The sequence below is a fragment of the Triturus cristatus genome, chromosome 11 (assembly GCF_964204655.1).
Source record: "Triturus cristatus chromosome 11, aTriCri1.1, whole genome shotgun sequence".
Lineage (NCBI taxonomy): Eukaryota > Metazoa > Chordata > Amphibia > Caudata > Salamandridae > Triturus > Triturus cristatus.
The window spans coordinates 147312219-147335566 of NC_140594.1; the positions used below are offsets into that span (position 1 = coordinate 147312219).

The 23348-nt window shown below is 42.1% G+C and overlaps 1 protein-coding gene across 2 annotated transcripts in view; it reads right to left on the reverse strand.

Moving 5' to 3' along the window:
* GTF2H3 (general transcription factor IIH subunit 3) overlaps window positions 1-23348 on the reverse strand; it is an 82907-nt gene that overhangs the window by 26517 nt on the left and 33042 nt on the right. Inside the window, exons 5-12 of one of the 2 annotated variants that reach the window (XM_085634147.1) lie at window positions 21137-21199; window positions 17922-17951; window positions 14700-14728; window positions 14307-14381; window positions 10754-10807; window positions 7426-7494; window positions 2976-3111; window positions 2851-2887 (exon numbers count right to left, since the gene is read on the reverse strand). In XM_085634147.1, coding sequence (XP_085490273.1) covers window positions 2851-2887; window positions 2976-3111; window positions 7426-7494; window positions 10754-10807; window positions 14307-14381; window positions 14700-14728; window positions 17922-17951; window positions 21137-21199 — 493 coding nt within the window. Of the gene's footprint in view, window positions 1-2850; window positions 2888-2975; window positions 3112-7425; window positions 7495-10753; window positions 10808-14306; window positions 14382-14699; window positions 14729-17921; window positions 17952-21136; window positions 21203-23348 lie in introns of both variants that reach the window. The other variant, XM_085634146.1, reaches the window with a different exon arrangement.

Genomic DNA, 23348 nt, shown 5'->3' on the forward strand with positions numbered 1-23348 from the left:
GCAGGACCAGGAGTACGAAGTCAAGGCCATCCGGGACGCGAAGACAGTGCGAGGCAGGTTGTGGTACTTGATCGCGTGGAAAGGGTACGGTCCAGAGGATGACTCATGGGAACCCGCCACAGCGGTCCATGCGCCCAGACTGGTCGCACGGTTCCATAGGCTGCACCCAGACAAGCCTAGCGGCCGGCGGTGATCCTCGGAAGAGGGATGTGCTGTCAGACTCATCAGCGCACGCCGGCACCTCCTCGCGCAACACTAGGAAATGCGCTAGGAACTACACTTCCCGATGGGCAGTGCGGGAGGTGCGCAACGTAACGCGCGCCACGCCCCCAACACAAGACGTCAAAAGGCGAGAGGTCGCCGAGCACGGAGCCGATAATTCTTCCACCCAGGAGACGAGAAAGGAGACGCCGAGAGACGAAGGTTCGGACGAGCTCATCCCCCAGGTAGCGGCCCGAGACATTCGGAGGTTCGTCGTGACCGAGGTAGGAGTACTGTGGCAGTATTTCCATCGGGGCTCGACCCAGCTTAGTCGGAGACAAGCTCTTCGATCTATAGAGAATCCCAGGAGCGCCCCTCTGTTGGCGAGACCGGCTGGTCTCATGCAGGGGAGCGAACAAGTATTATAGAGATACTAGACTTACGAGGGCAAGCCTCGCTGTTCAAAGACAGGCAGTGTGTGAGCCCGAACATTGTTCAAAGAAACACGAGACCGAGAGGGTTGATACGCGCAACCTTCCGACAGAGCGGAGACATAGGAACGCTTAAGGCTTTTAGGAAGTTGGCGACGCGTGTTTCAGCCGCACAGACTTCAATTCCCAGGCAGACACTAGCAGTGTGCATCCGCACCCCGTGGTGGCCAGGTTTACACTTTTGATTTCTTCTGTTTATATTCCTAGACATATGTGCGAGTCAGGAGAGAGGGTTGGTCCCAACGCCGAAGTAATGGAATGAACAAGTGGGTATTGCTCCCCACGTTGAAATTTGGTGTGTGTGTCTGTATGTTGATCCCTGCCATTTCTCCCCATGTGTGTCTTTCCTTGTCGTTTGTATTAGTGCCTGCAACGAAAAGACCACGACCCATAGATCTCCCCCATATGTCCGGGCATTCCGTATTTTCCTTTTCAGGTGAGAGGGCAAGCTCGCGTTTACACAATCCTGCTAAAAGTAACGTGTATGGTTCCCATTGAGAAACTGGAAACAAAACGTCTTATGCTGTGTTCTATTGTCTCTTTTGCCTTCACAGATCTCCCTCCCTGCAGTCCCCACCCTTTCCTTCTCCCGCTCGATCACCCCAAAAGTCCGTGGTTTCAATAGCCGGACTTGGGGTCATCCAGAGATGGGCCCCCATAGAGCATCAACACAGCCCCGGGGACATCGGAACGAGGAACCTGACAACGACAGTCACCGCAGGTCCCGAGCCGCCATTTTCTCGCTCAGGCCAGAGCGTGAGTCACACGGGACGGTTTCTGAGGCTAGAGCGCACCGCTGGTCCCAGCTTCCAGATCGATCCGGTGTCTGCAGGTAGGGAGATCGAGTACACACTAGTCAGCCAGAAAATAGATCAGAGAGAGGCAGGATAGTTGACGGATGGTGGCCCTGACCAGCAGAGCTGCACTAATGTGCGGCCATTTTGCTTCGGGCTCACTAGCGCCCCCCGGATTGTTGTTATAGTTAAGTTACATTTCCTGTAAGAAATAGTTTTTCTTGATTGGAAAATAATTGTGGTGACAAATTTATATCAAATTCAGAAATTGATTCATGCTCCCAGCTTATTTTTCATGAGTGCATTTGAGGGAGAGTGAGAGTTATGGTTCCAATGCTCACTAAATGTTGTGTATTCCGGTAGAGTTTAGGTTTTGAATCAGAACAATAACATTGCTTGAAGGTCTTTTAATGGGAACTTCAATAAGTTTTTATAATAAACAATATTGTCTCTCAGAGTAAAGGCCCTTCACTTTCCTTTGGCCTTTCAGTGATTCATATATTCACTCATCTAGGTATACATATTACTCTGTGGACCTGGCATTTAAATACCATTAATAGTTAATTTCTGATTGTGATACTAATACAAGAACAGAAGCATGCTTATGCACAAACACACTTCAGTTTGCAATATGATTATGAACAGGCAATAGGAATTTGAATGTCATGAGCACCGCTCAAAATAAAGTGGCAGGCGAACTGTTCGCTTTTCTCCAACCTCTCATATACCCGGCCAAAGGATATATGGCAACCCCTCCAAATCTTTCTACGTTCCATGGCTGCCGATTGCCAACCTATAAATGCGAATGTGACACATCCCTCTTCGCCATGCTCTGTCAATACCACCCTACGGGACACTCCCGAACACCCTACCCATGATTGCCCTGCTCCACAGCTCATTTCTTCCCCATTCCCTGGTTCCCTCGTCCTCCCCCGTCCCCCTAGACTAAGTCAACGTCTCCTCCATGTTTTTTATTTATGATGTGGTTGTTTGTATTATGCAACTCACTGCATTCACTATGGAGAAAATTAGTTTTTGAATTATGCTTTTGATATCGCGTTGCCTTTTTTCACAATTGGATTGGGTAAGGCACTTATATACTGCATTCTGCGACTGTATGGAAGGATATTCCATGTTGTATTATGTTATGATCCTCTCCTTTCTAGATAACCTGCCCGGTTGCTATATATGCTTTTTTCCATTCTTGGTCATGCAGTCAAGGTTTTTCATCTGATGTACCTGTGTGGATTTCCCCATTATGCCTTATAACTAAACACTGTGTAAACTATGGTGCTTGCTGTGTATATCTCCTAAAAACCAATAAAGACTTTTAAAAAAATACAAAATAAAATGCCAGTACTTACTCGCACGTGGTACAAATAGGGCTGAAGTTACAGAATACTGAAAGGAGGAGAAAACAAAGTTTAGATTAAACAACTGGAAATAACACTAACTAGTAACTTAACACAATGTCTACTGGCAGACTTACTGGACAGGCACACAGAACAGACGTATCCGATTTCAATGAGGTTACGATGACAAAAACAGGCAGCCCGATAGTCCACATGCACTGGTGGTGGCAGTATTAACTGGGCCCTTTGTTCTGGATCAGGAAGGAAAACCCACTGAAAGGGAAGCATGTTATTCACAAAGCAGAGTTAGTGATGCAAGGGCTTCTATAACAAGGATATAAAATAGTGGCTGCATTCAAGCAAAACTCTACCAATTTATGGTTGGATGTACAAAAGGCAGATCACAAACCAGGTGGTGCATTTTTCCACACAACCGATTTGCAAACTGCCATTCGTTTTTTGTAATGCCACTAGTGTGCTAATAGTTTGATTCTCAAAACGCACATTCATTGGAGGTCGCACAACCTCCTACCTTATTAATATAAACGCTGGAGGCACTTTGTGACCGTCTGACAATGGAGGAATGGACATCACCATTATGGCATTTGCAGTTAAGGTATGTAGGGATTTTTAATCAGCCCCTGCTTTGCAATTCAGAATGAGCCTCAAAAGACACTTTGTGAGTTAGAAAGACTTTCCAACTTGCCACATACCTTTGGTGTATTGTTACTTGTACTTCTGCAGTCACAAAGCCATTCTAATTTTGTAAATCACTGGCTTTGCGACCTCATAAGCATTCGACTGAGCCCTTAGTCCCCAAAACCTGACACGTGCTCTCCTTTTCGCCAAAATGAATATACGCAGTAAAAACGCAAGTCTATGCTTTCCTCTGCCATTCACAGTGCATTTATTTCTTCAGATCAGTTGCCACCTGCTGCGCTACACGACTTGGAAGACGGACTTACGTTGTCTGATTCAAAAGTGTCAGTTGTGGCTATAATACATCTATTTTATATGAATGTGCTCTCTCTAGAGACAAGAAAAAAACCTTTCCCCAGCTGCGGTTTCCTCGTGAGGGGTCATCGCCCCCCACCCGCCCGCCCGCTGCATCGCTAAACGTGAAAAATAAAATGGCAATGAAATAACTTAATTGCCATTTTATTTTTCACGGTTAGCAGCACAGCAGCCTGCAGCAGGGATTAGAGGGGGGAAGGGGTGTTCTCCTCTGCCGCCGATTTGTAGCAGGGGAGGACTGGAGGAGCATGATGGACCCCCCAAAGTGTGCATGTCACTTTGGCCGGCTCTCTTGAGCCAGCCAAAGTTACATGCTTACTTTGCAGCTCTCCACTCATCTGTGTTAGAAAGCTGGGTGGAGACGAAGCACAGGCCTAAAGGGCCTGAAGGAGCATTCAGCTAGGATGCTCCATCCAATCCTGGCGCTGCTCTCATGCTGGTGAGAGTAGCACCAGGATTGGTTAGTGGAACTTCCTGGAGTCTGGAACCCGTGGAGCTGATGGAGGAGGGATCGAAAAGGACTCTGGATGTGCAGCAGGCAAGGTAAGTGACTTTATTTTTTATTATTTGCCACTCGTCTTGCCAGCATGCATGCATAATTTCTCCCCCGCCTGCCAAACTGAAGCCCATATACGTGCCAGCCACCCTTGCCTTTTCCACTCCTGTTTCCTCCTTGATCACAAAGGGAGTCTACCAGTAACCAAGCTTTCTCTACAGGCCAATGACCTTTTCTCAGGATCATGCTTGCAACTTGGAAAGAAACTCAAGAACCAAAACCTCAGACAAACACCTTCTCCATCAAAAAGGGCCATCTGGTTCCTTCAGCCTAGTAGCTCAACTTCTTCCCCATTATGATATACAATCCTGTATTGCTCCTCTACCTGGATTGGTCATAATCTCTTCTGCTATATACAGCTCTTCATTTGGCACCCCACCACCCATCAGAGTTGTGCTATGTTAATGCATGTATTTCCTGGAAGATAGAGTCTGACCTTTAAAAGATGATGTAAGACTGCTTTAGTCTATTGCCATTAGGTATCATTGGGTGTTTTCTCGGTTTGTTTTAAGAGATGCACAGCAAGCTAGGTAGGTCCTAGTTCCTACATTAGGACAGGGGCTGTTTTTGAACCTGAAAGGCACTTACAGCAACCAGGACCAGGGCTTGTGCTTACCTAATGCTGGTAGCAGAAACAGATCTCAAGCAATCGAAGTATTGTTTCACAGGATGGAGTCACAGATGGAGTCAGTGTATTATTTTTAATTCTATATGAATTTCTTTGTCTCTATTCTCAGCCACATATAACATTGATTATATTATTATACAGTTTTTTCTGTCCTGTTGAAAACGTATTTTAGCTCAAACTTCAAAAAACATATTCTGAATGCTTAGGCCAGATAAATGACTATGCATGTTACAAAAAGCAGCAGAAATTTGCAACCATTTTTTTTGCAACCAGTACTGAATTTTCTGAACCAACTTATAGATCATTTTGTAAAATTGTGAGTCAGATTAAACATTAGGTCGACCTACCTCCTAAATATATATCAGGTAGGTTGCCACTTGTGACTCGCTCTGAATGGGCAAACTGACAAGGATAGTAGTCAGCGGGCCTCCAGGTCTGTGACTGATTTAAATAAAGAATATATATGTAGACAGTATTTCTTAAAAGAAACAAGTCTGCTTTTAAAAAAGAAATGTGTTTAAAAAAAAAAAGAAATATGATTAACTGAGCATTAGACCCTGCAACACACCTACTCCCCATAAAACTTTTTACAAAAATTCACAAACGTGAAAGGGTCTAAAATGAACCAGTTCTTTGGGAATCAGTTACCAATTCAACTTGGGAGTCGGAAACTTTTAAATGGTTTGTGACCGGAATTATAGTCATAAACCATTGACACACTGGATAATAAATCAGTATCCAACATGCTCCATCTAAATACAGAATCGGTATCCAGTCGCAGTCCAATTTTAGGAGGCAGTAAAACTTTACCAACTTCTAAAATTGGATTGGTACATATGGGAAAACCTGTTTGCAGCTGCATACTAGGATTGTTTGCAAACGTAAATAGTTTTGTACATCTGGACCTTTTTCTTATTTCATCAGTATTCCAGTGGAGGCAAACAATAATTAAACTTTTTCTACATAACATGAACGTGGTTTGCTTTTGTAAAGTGGTGACATCACTGTATCCTAGAGCAGAGCTTTAAGTGGGGACGGTCTTGCCGGTGCTCAGCACAGGCAGTTCTTAAAAGCAGGTGCTGAGACGGGTTCCTATGGGGCTCTCCCTTTTTGCCCTCAAAGTCAGGATGGAAAAAAATACATCCTACCTCTGCAGCAGTACCAACCTTCACTGCCTTTGATGTAACTTCAAAGAGACTCCTTATAGCTCTTTAACAGTTTCATCATTTCAGAACGGAAGCATTTTCAATATGCTATACTGCGAAACCACGGTTGTTGCTTATTCATGTTATGCAACTAACACCCATTGACAAAGCCAATAGTACTGGCTTGTTGTAAGTGTAATGTTACTTGCTCTATTATAGATCTGGATGTAATGACAGAAGTAGCAAAATACCAGTCGGACGGCACACTAAGCTAAGCATAGATTTTCAGCTTTGGTGCGGTTAAGCCACGCCCTTAATCACACTGGTCACGCCCACAATCATTCATTGGAGCAGCTGCGTCCCTCTGGATCCCCCCACAGTTGACCTTCCAAAAGAAGAAAAAAAACATAGGTTAGAAATATCTGGCTAGCTGCTGCCTCCAATCTTTCCACCTTCGCTTATCCACCTGCTTGTGTTTCTCTTTGTATCCCTAGGACAACCTGCGGTTCATCACCCAACTCTACCTTGATTCTTTACCAAATGTCGTCCTCTCACATATCTGTACCCCTCCCTCATCTAGTTTTATTCTTCTCTCATGCTTTCTGGTTCCACTTTTCTACTTTATTACACCTTTTCACCCTTCTACTTCCTTTCACCTCCTCATTCTAGTCTTTTCCTTTCCTGTTCATATGGTCTAATTGTAGCCCTCTATGCTCCTACAAATATCTTACTGCCCGTTATGATTGGCTCCTGCACTAATCCATATTGGTTTCAAGATGTTGCTTTTCTCAAACTGTTCTTTCTGGTTTACATGATATCATTATGTGATGGTTCTCTATCAGAAAAGCTGGGTATCTTCCTGCTGTTTTGCTGTACAGAATGCTGGTACCTTTTTGGTAGAGCAGAGCTTCACAACCAGGCCAAAAAAAACTATCCATGGGGAGTTCAATGCTTACATAAAATATTCTAATTGTTATGAAATATCTCCCTCCATTGTATGGAGCCATTGGCCATATACCTATCATAACAAGGAACAGTATTCAGATGTTATTGATGGACTCTTCGGAGAAATGAAGCATGGCACGTTTTAATCTGAACTGGGCTATACAAATGTCTAAACATTGTCCTGTTTCAAATACACCATGTTTCTTTCTTCTAAGTGGGTTTTCATGTGTATTTAGTGAGAAAAACAAGATAGGGTTGCTTACATTTTCTAAACAAATAAAATATATGTCCAAGCTTACCAGCAAATACTGCAGCAGGGATGTCATCTGAGGAACCTTCAGGTAGATCCCTCCAGTGATGTCACAAGCCTGCACACATTTCAAACAAATTTCTGAATTAATGGCGTGCAAAAACGATTAATTTGTGTAATGAACACATTTCATACTCCACTTACGGCATGCAGAAGCACAGTACAAAAAATTAGCAGCAATCGCTGCTTCAAAATTCACATTACATACTTCAAAATTCACATTACACAAACAAGAGTGGTAAAAAAGATTGGTAGAAGGAAAGTCGTTGAAAATTTGTTTTAAGTATTTTGTAGGTGGAAGCCAGCTGCTATGGTGCCACGGTAATGTATGGAGCCAGGCTCATTCAGGAGTCAGGATGGAGGCAGAGGTTTCTACAGGCGAGAAGGCAATTTTTAGCACTCTCTTCTGTGGGTCAGGAAATGTAATCAAGCTGAAAAGCCAGATTTACAAACTGGAGTGATAATCTCACAACACAGTTGCCATGTTATCTAGACCATGTCGCCTAAGACTTGTCCAAGACCACGAAGGGTGGCAGTGACAAATGAAAGTGTCTTAGCAGGGCCCCTTACTGGCCCTTGGGAGGGGCTGAACACAACCAAGCTAACTTAGGAAAACTAATGACCACAACGTTCTCCCTCTAAACATCAAGCTTAACCAGTAGAGCAGTCTTGAAGTTTGAAGTAGTCTACGGATGTAGGTCTCACTACTCTGATCACATTTGTTTACTCTGCTTTTTTCCCCATCATTCTTGTGATCTAGAAAGTGTGTTTGTATTCATTTACAGACCACATGCAAAGGTCATTACTCCAATAACTAAATGCAGGCAGATAAAACCCATCAAAACCCTATGTTAAACTGGATAGGCATCTTTTTCTGTAACTGTTCCCGATAGTTTTTAAGTGACTAGTCTGGCTGCTCTGGATAGTACTAGGTCAGAGACCTGCAACTGCATTAGCGACTAAGACGACAAAATGGTTTGCCTCCAAAGGAGAGCCAGCATACAAAGGTGTAAAATGACATGACAGAAGGCAATATTTACCAGTCATAATGTTAAGTGCTTAGTAGACCGTTTCTCGGCCAACACAGAAAAAATTAACTCCCCATGTTTTTGAGATTTATTTAAAAAGATGAAGGTGCCACACATTTTGCATACCTTTACCAATGGCTGAGGCATACATTTTCCAAAGAGCCAAAAGCCATCATTTTGCGAATGGACAGGTGAATCAGTCACAATAAACTCAGTACGCTAACCAGACCCTCTGGTGCCGCCACTACTGAATGTGGTGGACCTTCAGTGTTACTTTGTTGTTTTCAACTTGCAGAATGCAGTGTGCTGGCATGATACAGTCAACCTGAAGCCTCATGTGTTTATATAAGGCAGCAGTTTGGTTCTGAGGGTTTGGTATACCAGGCTTTCCAGCAAAAGTGTCAGAATGGACCCTGGCTGAATGAATGCTATTGAGTCTGGACAGGAATGCTAAAAAACACTGGGTTCAGAGACACTACATCGGAGCATTTGGAGCTTTATAGCTAAGCCAGAGCAGGGGCGTAGCTTGAGCAGTATGATTGGGGGTGTTTGAACTTCAGATTTTCCAACAATCACACTGGGACATCTTGTTGAAACACATTATATGAAAAGCAGGACATGAGGGGCCCTAAGAGGCAGTGGAAGAGAGAGGACTGCAGATGGTTAGGGGTATTTCAAACACAATATTTTTTCAAACTTATCAACTCTTTTATACGGCCTTCAAAACATAGACGAGACACCCCAAACACCCCCCTGGAGCTACGCCCCTGAGCCAAAAACTATTCATGCAATGATATGCAAACTACATAAATAAAAAGGCTGGCTACTTGAAGCAGGTCCCCAAGGTGTTCGACAGGGGCTGTATGTGATTTCATAGGAAAACAATTTCATTGAATACCATTAGTGAGTAACCATTTCACTGAAACGGTTTAATCGAAATTTGCATGATAATTTGCATTTACCATTTCAAAGAAACCAATTCATGGAATGTCTTTTTTTCGAAATTGGCTTTTCCATGCAAATTTGTTAAGGTGTAAATGCAATGGTTGCAGGTCTTACTTTCAAAACCATTTTTGTTGGAGGTATTGATCTCATTCCTTTACTTCAAGGGACATTATTTTGGATTTACATCTTCTATATTGTGAATTACTCTGGATGTTTTTAATTCACTGATCACACACCACGCCATAAAACCATCCATCCCTACCCCAAAAACACCTCACTATAGCTAAGCTTCACATATCCCAGACCTCTAAGCTCCACCCATCCTAAAAGCCCCTCACCACCCCTAAAACCAACCCATCCCTAAAGCCTACAAACACCTCACCACCTCTAAACGTCACCCATACCTGAACCCTAAAATAAGCCTTGCCACCCCTAAACAACATCTGTCTCTGACGCCTAAAAACAACTCAGCACCCCTATACTCCACCCATCTCTGAACCCTAAACAACCCTCACCACCCTAAACCTCCACCCATTCCTTAACCTTGAACCTTTTTCTACCCATAAACGCCACCCATATCTGACCGCTAAAACTACTCACCACCCCTAACCTCTACCCATCACTGAATCTTAAATACACTCACCAAAACTAAATTTGGCCCATCCATGAACCCTAAAAACACCTCAACACCCCTACACTCCACCCATCTCTGAACCCTAAAAAAAACAGCACCCCCAAACTCCAGCCATCCCTACTCCCTAGAACCTCACCACCACCTGTAAACTCCACCTATCCCTGAACCCTAAAAACCCCTTTCTACGCCTGAACTCCATCGATCCTCCTAAAACTCATCATCCCTTAACATCACCCATCAATGAACCCAAAAACCTCCCTCACTGCCCCCAAACTCCACCCAACTTTAATGTAACTTTGGATCTTTCCTTAAAATTATATTTCCTTTAAAATGCTCCCTTTAATTCTCGATTTCCATGTATTTCCTTAAAATTATCATCTCTTAAAATTAGTTTTCCATGATTTGGTTTCCGCAAATGTGGTTTCCCAGTTTGTTTTTTCCATTAATTCATATCGGTTAGTAGACAGACTCTCCACTTCCCAATACATATTTACCCAAGGCAGCTGTATGAGTGTACATAAGAGATAACTTTTCTGTTGTTACCTAGTAATCACTGCATTGTCTGATCTGCGCAATGAACATCCAAACTCCTACACTTTGTTCTTAAGTGACTGATGTTATTATGTACCAAAATCAAGGTCTGTAAAGATTTTTTCAAATGAGTGTTTTATGCCACAAACCAATGGATAGTTCTAAAAACAAAACTGCACCTGCTGAAGGAGTCCTGAATGTGAATCTAATACGCAGGCGTCAATCAAAACATTCTGAAATAGAACAGACAGTGGGGAATATCATTAAAAATTGCAACAACAAGGACAGACAGCATTTGCAAAGACCAGTATTCACATACATTAAAAGTTAAATTCCATTGTGCTGGTTAAACAGACATTATGTCATATGTAGGCATCAACGAAGCGCAGAAGCCTAAATATCGGCAACCACAATAATGAGAAGAGAATAATATAACGATCTTTGGTCCTCAATACTTTAGCAGAACAATATTAAGAACTCCATATTCTGGTAGATCCTGCCCGAAACTTTACCTCAGTGTTTTATGTATTTATGGGAATTTCTTGGCCGCGCACTGTCACTTTAGGGGAGTCTCCTGCCACTGGAATCTAGCACAGGCGGTAAGGAGATCGTCCACTACTTAATGAATTACTTCACACTTGTCCGAAAGTGGGGCTTTAATGGTTTTCTTAAAGGTTAGTAGATGCTTAATGCTGCAGATGGCAAAGGCAGGATTACTGCAACGTAGGGCTTCCGGTACCCTGAAGGCAAATCCAGCCCATCTGACCAATTTTGTGGACAAGATCACAAATAAGGCTTTGTCACCAGACCAGAGTGTTCTAGGGAAAGATTTTTTTTTTTTAAATGTGTCCTTCAGAAATCAGGGGCATTACCATAATACATTTTGAGCTTTAGGCAATATGATCTAAGTAAGATATGTTTATGTATTGAGAGTCAGTGGAGTAGTTGTCGATGAAAAGACACCAAATCATTATTTTCTTTTGCATAGAAGATTACTATTATAGGGGGATTTTGTATTTTTTTTGTAATCAGTGAAATTTTTGGGAAGGTCAATGTATACCGAATTACTGTGGTTCAATCAATCGTATAAAGGCATTGGCCAATGTTACTTAATCTGAGAAAGGTAAAAAGGTCAGGATCCTTCTAAGCAGACTAATCTGAACTAATAGATGTGGGTAACTTTGGTTATTTGATGATCCATATTTAGGTTAGGGTCAAGTATAATTTCTAGATCGCAGACAGAGGTGGCTTGTTGAGGACATAGGACACCTAAAGAGGGCAGCTAAAGTGAGTTCACTTGTTAATTGTGTTAAAGATTGGGAGAATATCTGATTGTGGGGTTTAGTTTTAATAAATTGCTTTTGAGATGCCTCTTGGTTCTCTGTTTATACTCACTTATAAGGCAATGGTATAGCTGCCCCTGCCTCACTGAAACGAAAGCTTTTTCTCCAAGAGTGAATCTCTGTTTTGCTAAAAATCCACATTAAAACCTTAAGCCTGAAACAAATGTATGTGAGAATATTGAGAATAAAAATATGGTCCTGCCAAAATATTGACTACTACAACATTGAGAAAATAAGAACATAATTATATTTTGGCCACAATACTCTGTGGGACAATATTCAAAACTCAATTCTCTGGTAGAGGAACACCGCCCGAAAACTTTCCTCGATGGTTCCGAATCTTGTCTTGAATGAAATCTGGTAAGAGCATTGAGGAATAACTGTGGGCACTCATGCCAGAGTTTTGTCTTCATAGTTCACAACAAATTCTCACACATGATCACTGCCGACCTCAAATACAACATAATTGTTGGGCCCAAAACACATTCCTCCATTAAAACATAAAAAGATGAAGAAAAAGGGAAGCTATGAAGGTTGCAGCCTAAAACAATGTTCACCTCTTTCAGAAATCCTCAAGGGAACCAATTGAACACTTTTATACTGCGAAAATACTCCTCATACAACTACAAAACTAGATTTATTAGATATTTTAAAAAGGATTAATTGCTTTATAGCATTCCTTCTCATCAAATTATGCTTGTCTGGTTGCTACCTGCAGATACAGAAAAGCATATGAAGACGAGAAGGCACACAGATAAACTTTTTAGTTAAAAAAAAAAAAGGAATAAAACTAGGCAAAGCATAGAGAGCTCTGCTTATCCCATGACCACACGAGGTGAACACCCCCCTCTTTCTTGAATGAGGGAAGTAAGATGGTGCTTCATGAATGCGAGTTGTAGGCTGAAAATACTATTGTGCGGGCTACCTATAGGGGCAAGACACTCTTTCATAATATAATGAATTAAAGAGGGTTTGGGGCAGCCAGCATGAAAAGCTGTAACAGTCTACCATCCAAAGCAATTGCCTGCTATGATGTGAAAGGAATGTCTGAGGGCGGAGGGGAGAGCTAAAGAAGCAAACCCAAGTGCCTGGGTTCAGGTGATTCTATCCATACTCACAAAGTTATTGTGGATCTGAATTTTGGAAATGAACTGGGTTCCTGACCCCAAGCAGTAGTCCCTACGATGCAGTGAACATGTATTCTATTTGTTTACAATTATTTTAGTGAAGCTGTGCCAGGAATCAGACTAGGCAACAAGGGACATTTTTCTACTACAAAGATTCCCATTCAAGTAGTGAAACCAGAGAAGATTGGAAACACTAAGTACACAAAATACATGAAAGTTTCAGGTTGAGTCCTTATCATCAACATATGAACTCAAGGATTTATAAAATAAATTTCGGGGAACTAATCGAAGGTTACTACTATGGAAGTAATGTTGATCAAGGAGACCATGACTGAAGCAAAAAAAGAGAAGGAAATGCAGGGTGCCTTAGAAAAGTAGATATAGTGAATCCAAGTATGAACAATCTGGGACTAAATAATGGTCTCTAGTAGGACCCTTATTATTCAAATTGACTTTACATGAATTAAACTAAAATAAAATGCTCAAGCAATTAATCTTTAAGAGTTCTTGGCACTGGGAAGCAAACCAATTGTTTCTGATCACAATACTGGTGGCATTGACTGCAACAGAAACTCCCAAGATAAGCAGTGCTTTCAGACTTCTCACCAGAGGACCCAAGGACCAGACGTTGAGTAAGGACACAATCATACCACAACTGAGAAAGTCAAAGGAAAGATAACATTGAAAAGGGAGTTAGCTTTCTTCCAGGGTGCATCTTTTATAGGGTTTCTGTAGAGATCTATTTCACACGGTTACCTCCACAACAATCTTCCCAAATTATTGACTGATTTGGACCTGCAAGTATCGCCCAACAACTTCCCCCAGAATTGGATGGGTTCCTGAGAGAGGGAGGTAGATGTTTATTTTACAAAACCCTGCAGGAAAGATAAGGCACTGTGCGGAGGAGTTCATCATCGTTTTAAGTTCTTATAAGCAATGTGAAGTACAACATGGCTTGGCGGTGCAAGGCATCATCTACCCATAATAACCTAGGTTAACAACTGAAACAAAAGCAAAATATCACTTTTTTCTCTATACCACTTCTAACCATCTCTCATACACCAACCACAACCCATCCCCCTCAAGTGCCCACCAACATCCCCAACCCTGTGTACAAACAATAGGTAACCAATACAATGAAAGGAAGTTTGTGGATATATTCCATTGGTAACCTGATCCATCTAATGGGTTACGTGATAATAGATTGTGTATACAACATCAATCCCATCATTTAAAGTAAAGCAAAATATATATAACCTTACCTGTTTCTGTGCTGCAAAGATCACGTTCATAAAGTTCATGTACTGTAAGGCACTATCTTCTGCGGCTTTAATGACCTACAAGGAAGCAGTGCCAGCATCAGTTACCAGTCTCTGGAACATATATATATTATGGTAAAGGGAGGGTGGAGCCGGGAAAACAAGCAGGATCGAATGTAAAGAAGACTGCCTTCAAATGTTAATGGTAACTGTATTTCACATATGTATCAACTGGCGTTATTTGGATTACTCCTACATACGGTCTCTTTTACAATGTTTGTAAAGTAAATCATATCATGATCAGAAGGCCATCCCAAAATACCCAAAAAATAAAAAATATTATTTTATAATCCAACAACCCTTTTTTTTCAAAATATGGAGCTCATAAAGACTTACCAAAATACGGGAATTCATTTCCTGGCCAGCTGCATGTTAAAAAGTGAAAACAAACATTTAGCTTTTAGCAAAGAGGATTATTCGGGACAACTAACAGCACAGACACAAGCTACAATGAAGTAGAACCACAAACAATGTCTGGCCCCACACCACAATTATCTTTGAAGATTCAAGTGTGTGAATCTATAAAAGACTCCAAGTTCATAAGATTCTGTGTAAAACTACAAAACAATTTACAGAAAATGTCACCCATCACACAATGAGGAGGAAAGTATCTGGCAAGGTCTGCAGGAGACAATTAAAAACAACTTTTCTTCAATGCATCTCACTCTTGAGCTCAAGCATTTTTGCATTATATTTGTATACTAAATCACAATATTGACTGATGTGCAGTACTGCCTTGGAGAACGTGGAAACACCCTCCAATCCTAAAAGAAGAACTCCTCTGCTCACCCTCTTTCAACCAGGACTTAAAAAAAAAAAACATATCTCCCTGCAGTAGCAGGTTGGGCAAAAAAGGGCATGGTTAACCATTTCCATGAAAATACCTTGGATACGCTTGATAAATAAAAAATAAAGTTGCATTAGCAGAGAACTGTTTACACTATTTCAATCATCTGCACTGCTAGTTGAGTACAGTTAGTGCTGTTTCCATAACTTAATTCAAAACAAGCATTGGCAAAGTCCACAGATCAGCCTATGCAAGAGGTATTGGGTTTGCCAATATGTTTTAGCCATGTTGTACACCGGTGTCGCTGCTGTTCCTCATGGCTAAAAGTGAGTGGAGTAGAGTGAAGTGGCATAGAGTGGAGCAGAGAGCCATAGAGTGGTGAGAAGAGAGATGTGTAGATTGGAGGAGAGTGCTGCAGAGTGGCATAGAGTGGAGTACAGTGTTGTAGAGTAGAGAGGCATGGAATGCCATAGAGCGGAGAAGAATGTCGTAGAGTGAAGAGACAAACAGTGTTGTAGAGTGGAGGAACACAGAGTGAAGTGCTGTAGAGTCGAGTAAAGTGTTGTAGAGTGGAGTGGAATGGCATAGCGTGGCTGGAGTAAAGTGTCAGAGAGGAGTATAGTAGAGTGGAATGTTGTAGATTTAAGTACAGTGTTGTGTCGTAAAAAGGAGAAGAGTGTTGTGTCAGAGAGTGGTGTGGCATAGAGTGGAGTGAAGTAGACTGGAGAGGAGCAGCAAGGAAGAGCGGGTCACAGAGTGGCATACAGTGGAGTGGTATAGAGTGGAGTGACAGTGGAGTGGCATAGAGTGGAGTGACAGAGTGGCGTGGCATAAAGTGGAGTGACAGAGTGGATGCGATGTCGTAGAGCAGAGTGCAGTGACATGTCGTAGTTTGGGGTGACGTGTCATAGCTTGGAATGACGTGTGGTGGAGTGGAGTGACATGTGGTGGAGTGACGCGTCGTAGAGTGGAGTGATGTGTCGTAGAGTGGAGTGACGTGTCGTGGAGTGACATGTCGTAGGGTGGAGTGACATGTCGTAGAGTGGAGTGACATGTCGTAGAGTGGAGTGACGTGTCGTAGGGTGTTGCAGAGTGGAGGAGCATACAGTGGAGTGCTGTTAAATGGAGTGGCATAGTGTGGAGTATGTATGGTATGGTAGCGCACTGCCATTACAGACAACACATTTTCAATTGAAATTAACATTAATTTGCAGAGACATACTGTTTTACTGATAACAATATACAGAACACGAACAATAAATGTGTGGAAATGTCATACCCTAGTGTATTGATTTGTTTTGATTGTAATAAAATGTTTGCTTCCATCACACTTCAGAATTACATAAAGATTTGCCTCATTTGTGCTTTCCTAACTCTGAAATATCTGAACAGTTAATTTACAGACATTAAAATTTTGTTTTGTGAAAGGAAAAGCTTTTTTTCTAGCACACGATTGTCACCTAAATCTTCTCACTTTCAAGTGATAGAAAGAAAAGTAAACACAAAAAGATGATGGACGGATTGATGAACATTGTCAAACATCACACCCAGTCAGAGATCTTGGTTTAATCCATCATTATTTTGCTTGCCAAACTATTCCAGTTTGGACCCAGCCATATGCAGATCAGCCTCGACCATGTTCCCCATGGGAACAGTCCAGCCCGAACTGCCAGGCCAGATCCTCCCTGGACCGGAAAACAAGCATCCTGGGACCGGTTTCGAGCATCACCCAGGCTAGCTTGAAATCGGTGGCGTGAGAGCACGGGATCCACGTCTGGGCATACCCTTAATGCAACAAAAAAGATGATGTATGGAATGTTGAACACTGTCAAAGATTCACCATCAGTCATAGTTCTGGGTTTAATCCATCGTGATTAGCATATGGCTGGGTCCAAACTGGGGTGGCATAGTGAGCAAAAGAATGGATTAAACCAAGATCCGTGACTGGGTGTAAGGGGATGAAAAGTTCCAGCACTCTGTCCATCATCTTGTTGTGTTTGTCATGTTCGCCCTAAGTGACCAAGGGTATGCCCAGATGTGGGTCCTTTGCTTACTGTCCCACTGGATTCAAACTTGCCTGGCTGAAGGGGTGAAACTCTGAAACTGGTACCAGGATTCCTATTTCCGGTCCAGGCCTGGCAGTTCGGGCTGGACTGTTCCCATGAGGAACAGGGTCAAGACGGATTTGCAAATGGCTGGGTCCAAACTGGGGTGGCATAGTGAGCAAAAGAACGATGGATTTAACCCAGATCTGTGACTGGGCGTAAGTGGTTGAATGTTTTCAGAACTCCATCCATCATCTTGTTGTGTTTGCTAGGGAAAGAAAAGTAAATACCAAGCTTCCTCGGAAGACAGAGTCTGAAATTTGGCATCTGCCGTTGAATGCGCAGCAAATGTGACAAGATGAGAACAAGATTTAAATGGCTGTTTACAGAAAGTGAACACTCATGGGAAAATACAGTAAATAGGCTAATCTCCATAGGAGGGCAAGCTCAAGTTGGAGAGCCTGAAACAAAGAAAGTCACCAAATAGAAAGTAAGCAAATGTGAGTTATAAAACACAAAACTAATGGTAAGCAATGAGCAACATGCATTCTCAGGGACGCTTTCAGAATGTTCTGAAGATGATGTTGACAAACCAGACAGCTGCACTGTCTGGTAAGCTTCGACCTAAAAATGGTATCCTCCTGTTTAACTTTACACAATCAGGAAAAAGTAATAAGGAAGGTGTGCACTGTACATATTGACCTAGTAGCTTAACACTAAAGTTACCTTTTAACTCCTTGTTCATCCTGTGAATATCTGCATCATGTGTTCAGGATTTTCTTTTTTTTAATAATTCAATATCTTTTCAAGCATTCTAACAGCCATATTCAGGCCAAGCAGCACTCTGAAAACACCACTGGGTGTGGTCAATAAAAGAAGGTATGGTTTGTGGTACAGAATTACTCTAATGCAGTATTTCACAAATGGACTGCCCTGCTAGGTGTGTCTGCCATAATAATTCTGCTAGAATTTTGATGCCCAACGATGCCGCCCTCTCCTACCTCACCACATTGAATAACTCCAAAATAGACATCACTCAAAGTCTGTGCACGCAAATGTGTTGCTAATGCAATCTGGAATCAGCATATCTTGAGACATCAACCACTTCTTAACAGCCAACAGTCTCAGACAGAAACTATAATTTCGACCACATCAAAAAGGTATGGATATACTATCCGGTCAGGACAGGGTCATGGAACGAAGGGTGAAAACCTATGCATGTCAGAGAAGAGGTGAAAGTCAATATGTGGTGTGTTTGGCAAAATGTAAAAAACAAGGGACTGCAAAGCCTGGTGTTTCAGGATTATACCTCCATTGCTTTTGCCTCCTGTGCCTACGCAGGGTAGCGAGAGAGAAGAGTCTAATGCTGAGTAGACGTTCTGAAGGACAAATGTACACAAAAGAACATGGACTGCGGACAAAGTGAGGGCTGTGCATATCCCAGACAGCTGAGGTATGCGGGAATTGGGTACATTTCCTCAGAACGACAGATATTAGTCCAGGATTCTGTTAGATTATTTTTAGACTCTAGGAATTTTCTTCACTTTTTTGTTATTCACCTTTGCTAATCCTCTAGAAATCATTGCAGTAATTGCTTGACACTTTATACCACTGAAAAGTACGAAATGAGGTACTATAAAAAGGGACCACTGTTGTAGTCTCTTACTTCTTAAAACGAAAGGATGGCCCAACTGAAGCAACTTTACTAGGGTCTCTGGCAGGCCTGATACAGTTTTCATGGTCAGGCTGGGCTGTCTGTTTTCCCAGTCCCACATCCTATCTGTAGTCTTTCGTAGGCTTCCATATTGATATCACATCCTATTTTATACATCATTGTATTATGTCTAAGCGCATCATCATGTTTACATTTTTAAATTTCTGTAATGTACATGCTGAAGTAAAATATTCTCCAACGTTAACCTCTGTCTCGTTGCAGAAACAGGGCACAGCTTATTCATGTTTCTCCCATGAGCTCAGGAATGTGTGTCTGCAGAGACTGCCTTTGGAAGAAGAGCCTCTCCTTTGTGAAGATGTACAAGACTCCATCTTCACTCCTTAATCTCTTCAAATATCCCCAAAAGAACAGTTACTTCTTAATGAACTGCATCCCTGGAATTCACATCTCTACTCCTTCTTCCCAAGCCCATGTGTCATTTACCGCGTGCAGATGGTACAAGAGTGCACACAAGCTAAATGTCCTTCTCCCAGCCTCACAGTGAAAGTTAGGATAACGCTTCTTGTGGCTACATGCGCTGTCTTTGTTTAACTTGATTTATAAAAGACATGCCTTCTAGCTCAGCCACCGGAAAAGCGGTCTTGTGTTGTATGCTGATCGGCATTAAATATTCACTCTAGATTCCAATCTTTACAGTTGTGGTGTCTTGCATTCTGGGGCACATTGAACCTTGATCAATGCTGTATTTTACTTCCTCACCAGCAGTCAAAGAGGCCATTTTCATTGCTTGCATCAGGGCCAATGGCAACGTTACTGATCCACAGCCCATTTACACAAAAGGGGGAAATAGAGGCAAGGTCTCTGGAACTGGAGATTCTTGAATCCATCCTTTCTCCTGACAGGAGAATGGACCATCATTTGTATTGATAAGTGTTTGCTAAAGACACTTCCTCAAGAAGGAATAGGATTTCCTGGTAACTCCAGAGGGAGAGCAATCAGCAGTTCCCACTGGAGTTGGAATACAGTGTCAAAGGTAAAGGTTCTGGGCACACACTGAAACGGAGGTTATTCTAAATTCCCAGTACTCTGACACCGTCTCCCCTGGTCCGAAGGCCATGGAAAATCTACCAGAAAGGTCAAATAAATTCTTGAGACTGGTTGTGCCAGCTATTAAGAGGTTGGCTACATGGCTTGAGAAAGGCTGCCAAGAAGAAAAACAAAACAATGCTACAGACACCAATGAGAAATTAGTAATAAGGAAGGGATAGTGTGCCTACCATGACATGGCACGCCCTTGCCTAGTGGGAGCAAGAATGAGTGCACTGCAAGTGTGTGGTTACTGCTAGCAAATAGCTAGCAAAGTCAATGGATGATGCAAAGCATTCTGTGTGGTGTGTCAGGGAACAGACTATAGACCTCAGCTGTGTACTGCTGGGATGGGACAGCAATGACAATATGTTCCTTGTTTGTGTAATAGCAAAGTCAATGTGCTTTGTGCAGTGTCTAACAGAGAAGAGGATGCAGAATCATCCATGTGTCGACAAAGGAAAAGAAAACAAAGCCTGAGTGCGACTGCAAGAGGCAGTATGGTTTGTGTGATTTGAAAGAGGCTTTACAGGCTGGGCAGAGCGGAGTCTGAACATAGCAAAGATCACACTGTAGGTCTTCTTTCTACTGTAAAGAAATGCACGTTTTAACTTTTCTTTAATTGGTTTCTAACCATACTGGATTGTTGGTAGGAAAGAAGACCTTTCTGAAGTATACACAAGAACATGATGTCCCATATGAATGAACTCACCCAAAACTCTGGGGTGCCATGAACTAAGGGATGCTAGATTTCTGTTGGAAATTTCACACATTGTGTTACTACCTAGGGGAAGGTGCGGTTGGTGCATTCTCCTAGGACACCAAAAAATCTAGTACAGTCCTGGTCCCAAAACCTTATATACCAGAAAGCCTTGTTTTGCAAATTCTGGTATCTAACTGTTATAGAGCAAACACAACCACCAGTTTTTTTTGGAAGGTGAAACATCCACATTGATGATGAAAACAAATGTATAATGTGCATTTGTACAATGCCTAAGCAGTGCCCACAATGGTATATATTGATGTTCATCTGCCTTAAACAGATCTCGGTAATTTGCAATTGGCACAAAGAAGACTGGATGATCACAACAGCGCTCAGGAGTCCGGGTACTTTAAGGCTACATGAAAATCATTCATCCACTTACACTTCGACCTCTTTCATTCGACTTTAAAAGGATACAGCAGAGAGCTTTCGCCAGTGATCCGGCCAGCAAGGTTTCGGTGTGATGCGCTTTCATCTGACCTGCTGAAACATTGTAAGTAACTCACAGAGCCTACCAAGTTTGCAGATTTAGATTTGTTTCAATAATTTATACAGTGCAAAGTATAAAAATATTCCTGCAAACAATAGTTTGCAATTTCACCCCTTATTAACCAGCCCTGGACCTATATAAATACACCAAAAGATGCAGCCCAATTCTTTATAAGTAGTAAGTAAGCACACAGCTATAACCACACATAGCTTGTCTTCAATGGTGTAATGAAGAATACTGGTGCTTTTTATTGTACTTCTACAGAAGTTGACCTTACACATAATCTGGTAAGAATTTTTGAAAAAGAGGATTTTTTCCATTTTACCATACTTAACAACAATTCTTGTGAAAGCTACTCTTAATCCTAGGTAGGGCAAAAAAGGGCAAAACCCATGCATTATTGTGTTTTGAATGGATGGGGAAAGAGCCTTCGTAAAAAAGTTTATTAACATTTTATTATCACACGCTTCAACACATGATAAATGCAGTGTCAATCTGATGATAACCACTGACCAATGAACTAACAGTCTGCTCAGAGACAACTAACTGAGCAAGATGCATTGATCGTGGAATTTCTGTTTCCTGAATACAATTTTCCAAAACATTTTCAGGATATTCACTTACGATACATTTACATACAATGAAACTCATCTAGTTGTTAACGCATGTCATTATCCTGAAAATCTAGCATGGGTCCGGCCTTCCTTGACCTACGTTGGATATCTTGCCTTAATGTCAATGCCATAATAGTATGGGAATATTTTGCTTTCTTTTGCAAAAGGAGAAAATCATTTTGTTTGTGAATGAGCCGAGCTAGAGGTTACATAAAGACACCAGCTAAGAGTTGTTCTTCTGTCCCAAGCCCTAGCTCCCTTGGCGTTTGTCTTGAGCTGAGCATACACCCAACACTCCTGCATCTACGGAGACAGAGCCTAGAGTTCAACGGGTTTGCCATGACTACTCGGAATGCAACCTGCACAGGGCATTCAGAAGCCAACAACAAAGGGGGTGTAATCAGAATGCAGTTTGAGTCATTGACTGGTGACTGAAAGATTTAGGGCAGTACATGAACTAGGCATAAGAGGGGTTTCGATGAACACTGTAATGCTAAAAACTGGACTTGGTCACGGCTGTTTGATCAAGCAGATTCTCTCCTGGAGAGGGCATTCCTGGACATATCAAGGACCATGTGGTCTGCTCCCACTTTTCTCTCACAACTCTCTTGATTGTTAAATGGGAATAGCGAGAGACACCACCCGGCCAGTAGCTTGTGAAACTTACTTCCCAAGATTTTATGGCTACTGGCTGGGCTATCATTTGCTAGGAAACTACAGCTGTCTCGGTGCTGTTACCTAGGAAGGGCTGCGGGATCAAACTAGGAATAACAATTGCTGGCTGCATCCCCAACAAGCCAGGGCAGCCTACTGTCAGGTCTCAGTAATACATCCTGCTGCCCCAGGCCAACAGAGATTTGTGGTTCAGGCCCATCACCAGAAACAAAGGCCAAGTAAGACTACCTTCAGCGACCAGAGCAAGAAGTCCGAAGAATGTAGGTTCTTGCGTGGGGTAATTTCCCACCTGACAAAACCTGATATTACTTTAAACCTGCAGGCAGCCAGGAATTGTAGTCTAGTCCCCAGCCTATCCTCCATTCAGCTCATGAGCTCCTTGGGTGAGCCAGTGCCAGCTTCCTGCATAAAAGTCTGAATTGGTGCCCCATTGTACAGAACAGTACTCCTTGCTGCAGTAGGAGTATAGATTAATTGCCCTCAATGTGTCTATATGCCGCTGTGTGCTTCAAAGCCTCCACCACATGAGCATTGCCACATGGAACCTACATTATCATATTGCGCTGGAAGATTATCTCTAATCTGCTGATGTACGTACTAGATACCCCCTTGTGCCATTTTCAATTGGATAACATTTACAGATATAATATGTTCCTGTTGTTACCTACTGCTGGTAGCTGCCAGCACAACCTAAACTGTCCGGAGTGATAACTTAGGAATGGTTATAGCTAGAGACATTTAATAGTCTTATTTCTGCCTTATTTGCACTATATATTAATTGGGTTATGTACTAACAAAGGTATTTCTGTTACCAAGTACTGACTATGTAATAACTGTTTTATAGCGTATT